This window comes from Falco naumanni, chromosome 6 (assembly GCF_017639655.2).
Source record: "Falco naumanni isolate bFalNau1 chromosome 6, bFalNau1.pat, whole genome shotgun sequence".
Lineage (NCBI taxonomy): Eukaryota > Metazoa > Chordata > Aves > Falconiformes > Falconidae > Falco > Falco naumanni.
Window position 1 is genome coordinate 74,254,293 of NC_054059.1, and position 12,411 is coordinate 74,266,703.

Below are 12,411 nucleotides of genomic sequence, written 5' to 3' on the forward strand. Positions count from 1 at the left end.
TGGACACATACACAGCGCTGGCTAGGGAAGGGGGATCTCCTGTTGGCAAGAAATAATTAGAACCTGCCATGAAGTGGAGCACTTTAAACTCGGATTCCTTCAGGATATGAAAAATATATCCATTTCAGCTAATCAGTATTGCCGGACTGTGAACAAACAGTGGACCCAATAAATAACCTTCAGATTCCTTGCTGCTAAGCGTCGGTCGCAAGGGAAACACACTATTACTGCTCTTGCAGCCTTTCTCTACCACACTCCAGTCCCTGGCAGCACTTTGACATCTACCCTGCGATGTAACTTATCTGGATGAAAAGAAAGCTGTAATTTGTCACAGGTCTTTGAAGTCTCGGTAAAGTCTAAATGTTGCTTTCTTTACATTCAAGTAAGTCGCTTCGGTTTTGGCTTCTTTCAGAACTACGAAGTACACAGAAACAGGTTGAGGCGATTTACAGATCTTTAAACGATCAGGTTCTTTCAGAACCAATGCTGTGATGCCTCAGTTTTCATAATACTTCCTTATTACTACCAGAAACAGTCAGGTCGTGAATAAGAATTCCCCCACCACCTTCCAGAGTCAAACTGATTCAGCACTTACTGTCTCAACAACTTTAATTTTATATGAAGACTACATAGAAATCCCCTCCTTTTCCATCTACTTTCTGGAAAGTTTGCGCTTTAATATTTCAACACAAACCTAGTCCTAGTGAATGGAATGACTTCAGAGATGCAAATAGACCATTTGACAGAGATAATGGGAACTGGCAGTTAAACCCGTTTAAAAAGTGTGATTCTTTTTTATTTAAGTTTTACAAAAAGGAAATATCTGGTCAGCCTCCACATGACAAAGTCAGATTATATCATATATATATATATATATATATATATATATATATATAAAACTCTGAAAAAAATTACGAGGAGCCATAAGCCTACCTTGCTGAAAAGGACATGGAGGTATTTATACAACAAATAGGTAATGAGAAGGTGAATGACGGCATGGGTGTTAAGATGCTTCTCCAGCCCCGCTGATGTGGCAAGATGTGCACCCTGCCATAGTGGTACGATGCTTAGGAGAGGTCACTGCTACCGCTGGAGGTGGGAAGGCAAGGGCTGTACCGGAGATACTGTAGGGACAATCGCGTGGTTTTGCAATAGCCACCACGTATAGCAGCAATGAGGCGAGTTGCATCGGTGCAGCCGGTTCGGCGCTGTTACAGCAGGCTGGGGGACGTGCACCTTCAATGGACAGAAGGAGTAGCTGGGAGGCTGAGTATGTGCTAAGCCAAGGTGCTTCTGGGCAGCACACCCAGTGGAAATGGTGTAAAATGGTGGGGGGATCGGCTGCCGCTCCATAATGCGGGAGGTTGTTCCTGTGAACCCTGCTCCTCTTTTCTATAGATAAACCAGCAGTATATCCCCATCCAGCTAGACTGCAATTATTCTATGGATTTTCAGTAAATTCTTAACTGCCATCATCTCCTATAGCAATTTTCTGTTAAAGTGGTATTTATTTTTAGTAATTTAAAATGGGTTGGGTGTTTCCTTCAGTTTCTTCTACGACAAAGAGACTCCAAATGTACAAAATACTTTCCTTTCTCTCAGGCTCCTTCTTTCCAGAATAAACATATTCCATAATGTTTCTTCCACAATTTGTTTTCCTCAGGTATCTACGTATCTATCTCTTCTCTAGACTAAGTAGGACTAATCTACTTATTCTATTGTCTCCTCTGACCTCATTTCTAATAATTTGCATTGCCATTTCCCGCCTCCCTGCTCTCCCCCCGCTGCCTGAGAACACAGTATTTCTGCTCAAAACGAGGAAAGTGTGCTGCTCTTCCGCGTCAGCTGAATAAACGAAAAAGAACCAAAACAAAAACCACAATTTCACACAGCTATTAGCGTTAAGCTACTAATTAGACTCTGAAAAAACACCCTCCATATTCCACAGTCGGTCAAGAGGGATGAATAGTCACTTACTGCATTTCCAGCTTCGGCAGCCAGCCGGGCGGCGTATCTGGCAATCAGCCTGTGCTCCTCATCCAACCTGCCGGGGCTGTCCAGGACACTGCCGGGGAAAAGCCAAAACACCCCGTCAGTATCCGCCACCTCTAGATATCACTCATACCGGGGGATGACAGAGAAAAGGATGTATTATTGCAAAGACACAGTGATGGGAAATAGAAGAGTCACGCTGGAAATAATCTAGATCATTCCCTTTTTCATTCCGCTTCCCAAGGGGGGATTGCTCCCAAGGCTTTCTGCCTACTGGCATTCACATACCTCAGTTTTAGATTACTAAAATAATGTGTTTTCAACAATTAAGAAATACATACCATGAGAAACAAATTCACATGGCTTCTGAGGAGCTTTTCCGCAATCTCTTTTGTTTACTCAAGGTAAAAAGGGGCAAATAGCTGAATGACAAAGGAGAAAAGCTTTGTCCTCAGGGGACCGAGGATGACAAGCATCAAAGTCAGGATGATTCCCAGGAGGAAGAGAAGGGGAACGATGCTGACCCGAGAAGAACAGACTCTATCACCGATCAGCATCAACTTCAATGCAAATAGTACTCTGTAAGTCAGCCTGACTTACGCCTGACTTACTACCACCTTACAACACCCAAATGTACAAAATGTGGTAATTTGAGACTCGGTCATTCCCACTGCAGCTAGCAGAGGATGAAACAGTTCCAGAGGGATTGTAGCTGTCTTGGAGATCTATTAGAAAATGTTTCCAATAATCATCAGCAACAGTGACAGCACCGTGAGGTGACAGAAGAAAGGGACGTTTTGAAACAGGAGAAGCAGAGACGGCAAATGGGACAGATCCTCGAGAGCAGGAAGCGAAAGGCAGCACCTGGATGTTTCATGAGCATCGCTCCCTCTGTGCATGTTAATCATTAACATGATTAATCTAGTTTGGTCACCCAGTCAGTGCCCAGAGTGCTGAATCAGTTTCTACTATCCACAAACAATTGTCTATAAACACACAGGGGGACAAATGTTAATTTTCTGGTTGTATTAACTGAAACCAATAAACATGCAGATCTACCACCAGCTCGGTGTCGGTGGCACAGTGGCCTTGCCATGGAGAACCAGTGGGAAAAAGCCAAATGAAAGAGCAACTTTTTAAGTTAACATCCAACTGAACTACTCCATAGTTGTTGTCTTACTGCTGCACGAAGATTTCTCGTCACAGTCTCCCTTTGAAGGGGAAGCCACCATATTAGTGGTACAAACCAAAGTATCATTAACAGAAACCAACCAGGATTCATGTGGAAATGAGCAACGTGCCTCATGCTGCAACACAGCCCTCCTAATGCTACCCTCGATGCTTCCTGTGGGACACCCCGATGCCATGCTGGCTGCCACCGGTGACTCCAGTTGGTAGCACGGTGCTGGACCGGCACGCGCTTGCAGCGAAATGCAGGGGTAGAACCCCACCACCGACAGCAGCAGAGAAAGAGACACATACCCAGCGCACAGCAAAAGTTACTTTCAGTCCACACTGCCACTTCCCAGGATAATTTACGTATCTTTAAGCTTAATTTCACTGATTTATGTTTACATAATTTAAATGTCACAGATTTATGTTTACCTTAACAACCAAATCTGTATTGCATGCATTATGTTTATTTAAAAATGTGGATTTAATTTCTTTTTTGCAACACCAAATTTAACAACTTGATCTCTTTTAAGACTCTGAAAGTCTGCCAGGTGACGTGTTTGAGGTGACATAGAAACATTGGACTGAATTTAATAGACATACGACTACAATTTACACAGGTGGGTCTATGATGAGGACAAATTGCACTATTATGCCCCCGTGGTTGACCTGCTGGATTAAGGTCTGAAGATATTCAACTAAACAGCGCAAAGGAAGAAGCTGGTGAAAGGTGAGCTGAAACAGTGGGAAAACAGATTTAAGAGAAGAAATACCTGAGTCTTTACACTAGGCTTGATGAACTCCTCACATGCCTTCATGCTACTTCCTTTCCCAATATATATTTTTTTATTGTTGAAGGAGGACAATCTTTCCCATCCCACCTTCTGAATTTGATACTGGTTTTGTTCAGCTTTTCTCTGCAATTTTGTCTGTACATGTTTGTTTCCTTTTTTATAGGAATGCAGATCATTCCATCCCTTCAACCCTTTCCATAACCTGGTACATCCTAGTATCTCTCCCAGCTCCTGGAACTACTACCTCTTCTTATCTAAGTGAATTAGAAAATAGTTCTTGACAATTTCTTACTTTCTGGAAGAAAGCCTGTAATTAAAAAACCCCCCAACCAACACACCGTTTTGTGTTTTCTTTCAGAAATATTTTACAGATGGGGAAGGAAATGAAGTTCAAGTACACCTCCTGGCCCTGCTGCGTATTTTTTAATATAAACCAGTTTGAACAAATGAACCCCTACTGCAACCTACAGCTCTGCTGGATTTAAAGAGGTGGCATTAAACACCATCTACAAAACGTCACAGAATTTTTTCCATCCCTCCACAAAGGAAAACTCACTTCTTTGGAGTTTTAACTTCTGTGGAGGCATGGCAAAAAGACTCCTACGCTGAAAACGCTTCCTCGAGAGGCGTGCTAGGAAGCTGCCAGTCCCAGGGCCAGCAGCAGCACCACACACCGTGATCCCCCCATGCTCCACGTAGCTCTGATGCTCCTGGTGCTGCCTGCATGGCACAGTCCCGCAGCGAGAGCGACACGCAAGCTAGGGGATAGCAGCTCAAGGAAAACAGGAAAGGTAGCAAAGGGGAAGAATAACCCTGGCTTAAGCCCAGAGCTAAGGGAGGAGGGCACGTGAGGCAGAGTTCAGAGATTCCCAGCAGCAGACTTTTTGGGAGGTAATGTTAATAGATCTTCGTATCTCACAAATACCGCACCAGGTGGTTTGGTCTATTTGGGCAACATTGTGCTGCTCATACAGCACCCATCAGTCAGTCCCAGAGCTCTCCCACCTCTTCCTTCGGAGATGCGGGCTACGGCTGGCAGATGGCTAACACAGCTGGAAAGCCCAGCCAGGGGAGGCTGTGACGTGCAGAAGGCATTGTCACCCTGGGGACAACCTGGGTCCGTTTGCAGAGGCACCGCGACTATGAGACAGAATCCAACCGACTGGAGCCACCGAACACGAGCACCCCGAGGGGAGACAGGGAAGGCGAAGTGATGCTGATTTTTAGGTGTCAATGGAAACATTTGAGACAACATGATAAATGCGTGCAAGAAATACCACTTCTGCAGTCACTTTGATCTGACCCAAAGGCGTGCAGGCACCAAAAGGGATGTTCGCAGCCTCTGCCCTCCACTGCTGCGCTGGCAACGTGATGAGCCAGCAAAGGAAATTGAATTGGCTTCAGCCTGGCCTGACAAAACAATAACTTATTTTCTGCCAGGGCCATCGCCTGAGCCAGCTCGGCAGGCGGCTGTGTAAACGTGGGAGTTGACACAAAGGCGAGAGTGGGAGCGCCGGCAGGATGAACGGGGCCGGGGGGAAATCGGCACCTCAGACTGATGTTGGCTTGAGGCTCTCGTGAAACTGTGCCCAGCAAAATGGGGGCAAGCCCAGCCCGCAGAGAGAAAGCCAAGACACCAGTGCCCGGTTGTCAAATACTAACACAAAAATGAGCGTGGACAACCAAAGTATTGGCTAAGGATGGGCGACCAGTACAGGAGGTAAGAGATGATAATACATCATGGGAAGAGGTTTGAGATCTTAGGCTCCTTCTTAAACTGCTTGGGAAGTCAGGATGCTGGGAAGTGGCAGAGGACAGCAAAAGGCATGGCTTACTCTACAGCACGGGCCTGAAGCATGTGGCCCAGGTATCAACTGATGGGGAGCCAAGAGTGAGGATCTCGGGGACAGAGTATCTTTAAGAAAGTGACTTTTCCCTTTTCATTCTCCTTTAAAATCAGGAGTGCTGCAGACAATTGCAGTTTCAGAGAGTCAGAAATGTAAAGGAAAGGAAATCAAACCAGCCAAGCAGCTCACCACCCATCCATCCACCTAGATGAATCAACCACAAGTAAAACACATAAATCCTGTGGCCAGCTGTCTTCTGCAGGAAACGCAGAATACATAATACATAAAAGTAATGGTGCTCCGAGTATGGCTACTTAATTTTTCTGGTGAGAAGTGGAGGTGAAATAGAGGCTTCGAGAAGGCTGGGGAAAAGCAGGCTTGTTGAATGATGTGGAACATAAGTTATTGAATGCTGAGCTTAAGAAATATGGAACAAACAACTGTCCAAGTAATAAAGCACAACTCATCAGCTCCGTAAGCCTTCTAACTGTATATGGGATAATTTGCTGCACTCCGCAGCTGTCTCTGCCTGCAGCATGTCCTTTAGGGTGGGGATTTTCTATTATTTCTTTGAAAAGCACTTAATCCATTTGCTTTGCTACCACAAAAATACAGTATGTAAAACCTAAGAAAAATATATTATTGTAAGATAAATGAAGTCCACTGAGCTCCATTCGCTATATTCCTTATGTAGCTTGGATCGACTTTTTGATTGGAGGACATCAGTGAATGAAATAATATTTAATGTGATGAAAAAATCTCACGGATCCAGCTAGCCACGGCTTAAAGGCTCTCAGAGTTTGGCTTGGAGACAGGAAAAGATGCTGGGCGATAAAGAGCAAAGGTAAGTACACACAGAATCAGTGACTGGAAGTGGAAGAAAGATAAGATACAAATTTGAAGTAGGGCTCTTTTTTAAAAGAGTCGGCACAATTAATCACTGGGACAGACTGTCAATGAAATGAGTGGCCTCTCCATCACGGTGTTCTCGGAGAGCTGCATCTTTAGAGAAACAAGGCATTAGGTTCAGCACAGGTATGAACAGGGCTGATGGCTTTAAACTGAAGGAGGGGAGATGGAGATGAGAGATGAGGAAGAAATTCTTCCCTGTGAGGGCGGCGAGGCGCTGGCCCAGGCTGCCCAGAGCAGCTGTGGGTGCCCCATCCCTGGCAGGGCTCAAGGCCAGGCTGGACGGGGCTGGGGGAGCCTGGGCTGGGGGGAGGGCTCCCTGCCCGTGGCAGGGGAGTTTGGTACTAGAAGGTCCCTTCAAACCCAACCTATCCTGTGATTATATAAATAGGACAGGACAGACCAGACTATTTCAGTTGGAAGGGACCTACAGCAATCATGTAGCCCAACTTACCAATCACTTCGCGGCTGACCGAAAGTTAAAGCATGTTATTAAGGGCACTGTCCAAATGCATCTTAAACATCCAAATGCCTGGACACTGGTGTGAGATGACAGAGAAGATGCTCTAATGGTCTCTTCTGGTCCTGAAGGCTATTCTGCCCTGCCAGGAGAGGGGCCGTGAGGAGCACAGGAACACCAGTCCTGTACCTTGTCTCCAACAGCAGTCCAGAGCAGATGCAAACAGCAGAACAGAAGAGAGAAAGCAAGTGATGGTTATTACAGGAAAAGCTGTCTGTGAGTGAGATTTACTGTTATCTTGATCAGTTGGAAACAGAGATGGTCTGCGACGGCTGGCTGGAGTACACCGCGGGTCTCACACTGCCTGCTGCAAGCAGAAAGATGGGCTGTTACACCAGATTTTTTGGGGGTGAGACGTGAAGATGGGGAGAAGTGACAATGGAGCACAGATTTCATCAGTCCTCTCATGCTGACTTGGAAGACACTCCCATGCACAAACAAACTAGGATTTAAATTGATTTCTTTGCCTTTGGCTCCTTCTAGGAGCATGCTGTTCATGTGGTAACAGTATTGAGTGACTTTTTTAAATTTAAAGACCTAAAAGACTGAGAAACTCTACTCCAGCTAGTGGTAACACGGCAGCTATGAGCTACATACGGTATTTCAATCTGTCATATACTCTTCAAGATGCACTCCTTTGTATCTCAAAAACCTATGATTACAGTAATTGAGTGAAGGAGAGAGTCTGAAATTCCTTGAGTTTTATTGTCTTGTGGACAATATTATGGGCTTTCAGTTCATAGCAGGTGATAGCAGACAACAGTGATTCACTACCAAGAAAAAAACTGACTTTCACCAAAGGTCTAGACAGCCAGAACGCACTCCATCAATACAGAAGTGGAATACAAATTTCTACATGACAGAGCGAGGAAACGGGACTCCAAAAATATTATCCAGAGGATGACAAGAGGGATAGAGCAAGGCCTTTACATATAGCCTCCAGATCACTAAACCTCCTTTTCCTTTCCAGCACAGCTCTGGCTCTGCAGAGGCATAATTTAATTAGGTCTGAAAGTGGAATATGGAAAACCTCCTGGCTATGTCCTGTGATGAAATGGGAGAGCTGCTATCTGGGGCTTTAGGGTGAAATTTCTCTACATAGAGGTAAACATGAAATATAAATGTGCACAAATACTAAAGCTGAGATAAAAGAAACAAATTCTTCAAAGCATTAATATTTTTTGGAAAGGCACAGGCAGAAACAGTGATATTAAGCAGGTCACGTTGATGGGACTGAAAGAGCATGCTCGTCCAGGCCAAGTACCAAAGACAATGACAGGGTGGGACATCCGCCTGTGACTTCGTTAGGGGTGGAGAGGTAAAAGCAATAAAGAGAAAGAAGAACAGCTGGAGTTACAGGACACTGCTGGAACAAGGACTAACGGGTATGAGCTGGATGTGAAAAAAATTGAAGGTGGAAATGGGCTTCCTGCTGGTGAAAGATGAGATTCCAGAAGGGTCACGGAGAGCAAAATTATCTAACCCATCTGGGATGGTGTTAATCAGTTCTTGTAAGGGATTCTGTAACACAGTGAATGCACGAGGGCGAGAAGGGACACAAACTCACCCCTTCCCACCTGATGGTTTGTGTGTGTGCGTCTGTGCGTGCCTGTGTATTTGTGCGTTTTCAGAGGATTTCAGAGAATACTACATACATTTCCCTCTATTTGCCACCAGAGGCCAAATACCTTCCCTTGGAACAGGGGTCCTCAAACTTTTTAAACAGGGGGCCATCGTGCGGATGAAGTGGCAGGCAGTCATCTGTGGCTGCGTGGTTTCCCCCCCCAACCCCCGGCGGGGGGGGGTTCTGTAAATACCGGGGGCCGGATTGAGGACCCTGGGGGCCGTATCTGGTCCGCGGGCCGTAGTTTGAGGACCCTTGGCTTGGAACATCACTCCCCAGAGGAAGCAGCGTTAATGTGCCCGTCCCTGCACCAGGAACCCCTTCCTAACACTAACCGTGCACCGCTCTGCAGCCGGCTCACATAGGTTGCTATCAGTGCATGCTCGTCAGCTAATCGGCTGGCAGCATCCAGGTTGCATTGTAACCTAGTAGCAGTGAAGGCAAAAGAGAGCAAACAAAACACAAAGCAAATAATTAATGAACGTTAACGAAACAAACAGTTAAAAATTAAACCAAACAGAGGAGTAATTAAAAATGTAAATGTGTTTCCGCCAGTCACATGAAAAGGATACCTTCTGCAGTTAGGGATTAAAACACAGATCAGAGAAACATTTGGGTAGTGAAATGAGCAACGGATACAGCCGTGGAGCTTCCCGGAGCCTGCTGTCACCCTGGGACAGTGGGACCGCCCCGAGCAACGTGATCAAAAGCATCAGGCAGACTCCTACTGCAGCAGTGGCATTCCCACCAGGATCCACGGTCTTTGGGGAGCCACTGGGAACAGACCGGGGGTCTGGAGCCTCCAACCTGAACAGAACTTACCTTTCTGCTATCAACCTGCTCCAAAAAGACCCCAAACCCCAGCAGGCTGCAGTTTTATTACCATGTCTAAAATCGGAATGGAAAGATCCAGTTTCTTGCTCTCATAAGACAAGCTCACCAAACAAAAATACGAGGAAAGTGATAAAGGACTGAAAAATTGGTAGTTGGTATCAACAGAATTACCCTCTAACGTTTATTAAATGACGTCAGGTTTTTGGGGTTTTTTTGTTTGTTTGTTTGAGGACTTGTAAAAATAAAGCTACCATACTTTTGAATATTTTTATGAATAGAGGTTGAATGCAAAAAATATTTGTCAGAAGCAATCCCACATAAATAACTATTTGTCTATACGCTCCAATTAAATGTGCTGGTTTCTACCATGCTTGTGACAGCAGCATCTTAAAAACCCTGACAGAATACAGCAAACCAGTCATTTTTTATCCTGGGCATTGCACACAAAGGCAGCAATGTTTTTTCTTCAACCCAAAAGAGCGGTACACCACTTCTGCTATGCCAGAGTTTCTCCACATCCGCGTAAAGATTTGCCTACAGGACTCCAGCCTGCTCTTCCACCCCATGAAATGGTGCCCACATAGAGACAGCACCACTTGCAACTGGGAGACATAAAGTCCCGTGCAGATATGAGATCAGATTGTTACCTAAAAAATGATTCTTGAACATATATCACTATTATTTTTGCACAATATATATTTCTTCCTAAAACACATGTGTACAAGAAATTCCATTTTTCATTTCTGTGTCAGGTATTCAAGCTGCTCTTCCAATTTATGAACAGCAGTTAATTCCTTCTCCACACATGTCCAGGAAGTATTTGCTTCGGAAGCTTTTATAAACATGGCATTTATTGCTTTCAGTGTCAGTATACTGATACTATGAAAGCAGAATTCACATTTTTTAGACATACAAACTCTTTTTTTTCTCTGTTATGTGCAGCAACATGTCAGAGAAGTCTGCCAGGAGCAGAATAAGACCTTATAAAAAAAGAGGCAAAATGGAATTACCCACATCAATCCCTCTGGGCAATGAGCAACCTTTTTAATAATGGGTTTGTAATGAGAAAGAGACTTAACATTAACCACAGCACAGAAGAATTTTTAAGCAATCTACACTTTGTGAAGCCTGACTACTGGCAAGTGCTGAAAAGCACTTTCAGATATGCTTTACAGCAGACACATTGCTGCAACCACAACAATTAAGATTCCAAGACCTTTTTCATTATAACTCATTACACACGCTCTTTTGAAAGGAAAAAGCCCAGCAGAAATGGCCACATTTTTAACTCAAAATGGTAATAGCTTTAACAATGATTAGCATTCCTGGCTTTGGAAGGAAAATAAGAGTTGGATTAAATTAACATGAGCCTGAGCACCGGTCCTAGCACAAATCTGATTTTCCATACACATTCCCAAATGCAGGTAAGCTTGCCTGGTGGTATCCCAGCCCCCTCCAGAACATCACTCGGCAGCCTCCGAACCTCAGAAAATCACAAAATGCAGAATTAAGGTACATGCTGACAACTTCCCAGGATGGCACCAAGACAGCAGGAGTCCCCTGCACATATTCTGGCTGCTTTACTTTGTTAGGTGTAGCTCAGTGGAATAATGGAAAGAGTAAAGATACAGTCAGATCAGGATTTTGGCTACAGGAGAGCTGGAGAAAGAGGGTCACCGGTGGGAAAGCCCATTGCTCCGGATAAATCTATTGCCAAAGGAAGCAGGTGCACCCTGGGAAGAATTCATCACTGTCTTTGGCAGTCTGTGTCAACTACAGCACGCAGGTACCTTCTCATCAAGGAGAATATCTAAGTGTGGTGGGCAGGAGAAAGTGCAGGGCTTGGTGGCGTTCTGCGGCGTGCACTCAGGTCCCGTAAAAATCTTGTGGGTACACACGTTGCTTTCACAGAGCAAAAGAGGTATCAAAACATAAAAGCTAGTGTGGGTAATTCTGATGTGCAAAACTCACATAACCACAAGCTTTGTGGTTCACAGAAAAGCATTAAGCTGGTGTCCATTGTCTTTCTGATGGGATCCACTATCCAACCTCCCTGTCTGGACGTGCCACTCTATTTGCAACAGGCAGACTGCGTCTGTCCCCTAAAGCAGAGCCATCACGGCAGCGCCCGCTCATTATTCAAAGAAAGCAGAATTTAAGTTATGCTGACACGTACCTTTAACACTCGTTTCCAAAGGGCTCGCCTTTGACTGAATTCAGCTCCTCTGGGAAAGCCTGAGATAACTATGGACAAGCTTAATTCTTTGTAAACTTTGCCAGTATAATACCTACGGAATGTTTGTATAGCAATTAGCGCTCATTCAGAGCAGCTGTAGCATGCTAATTTACAGCTAAGCAGCCGTGGTGATGGCAAAAAGTAGAAGCCGTACATGACGGTGCTAGTGACAGACAGGAAAAGAAATCACAAACCTATATCTGAAAAATTTATTTCACGCTGCCCTCAGTTCAGGTGCAAAATCATTTGGTACATCCCCTGGCTTCCGTGTGCCACCCTGCTGTGCTGCCCACGGCACAGAACCAAAACTGTGGTGTCCCCAGCCTGCCTCCGTGCCATGAAGCAACCAGCATCTCGGCAACATCGCTAAGCCCGAACTGTCCCTGCTGCCTTCTGCTGCTGCACGTCCTGCTTCGCATGCAGGGATCCACACCAGGTGTGTGCTGCACCGAAGGTGGCCCGGGCTGAGCCGGAGGTGGCCC

At 45.2% G+C, this 12,411-nt stretch overlaps 1 protein-coding gene across 19 annotated transcripts in view; it reads right to left on the reverse strand.

The window, feature by feature from the left end:
• The window catches only part of DTNB (dystrobrevin beta), a 214,985-nt gene that overhangs the window by 86,071 nt on the left and 116,503 nt on the right, over positions 1-12,411 (reverse strand). For 14 of the 19 annotated variants that reach the window (XM_040597624.1, XM_040597623.1, XM_040597611.1 and 11 more), the window contains 2 exons: positions 9,195-9,284; positions 1,978-2,065 (listed from right to left, as the gene is read on the reverse strand). In XM_040597624.1, coding sequence (XP_040453558.1) covers positions 1,978-2,065; positions 9,195-9,284 — 178 coding nt within the window. Of the gene's footprint in view, positions 1-1,977; positions 2,069-9,194; positions 9,285-12,411 lie in introns of all 19 variants that reach the window. The other 5 variants (XM_040597622.1, XM_040597620.1, XM_040597621.1 and 2 more) reach the window with 2 other exon arrangements.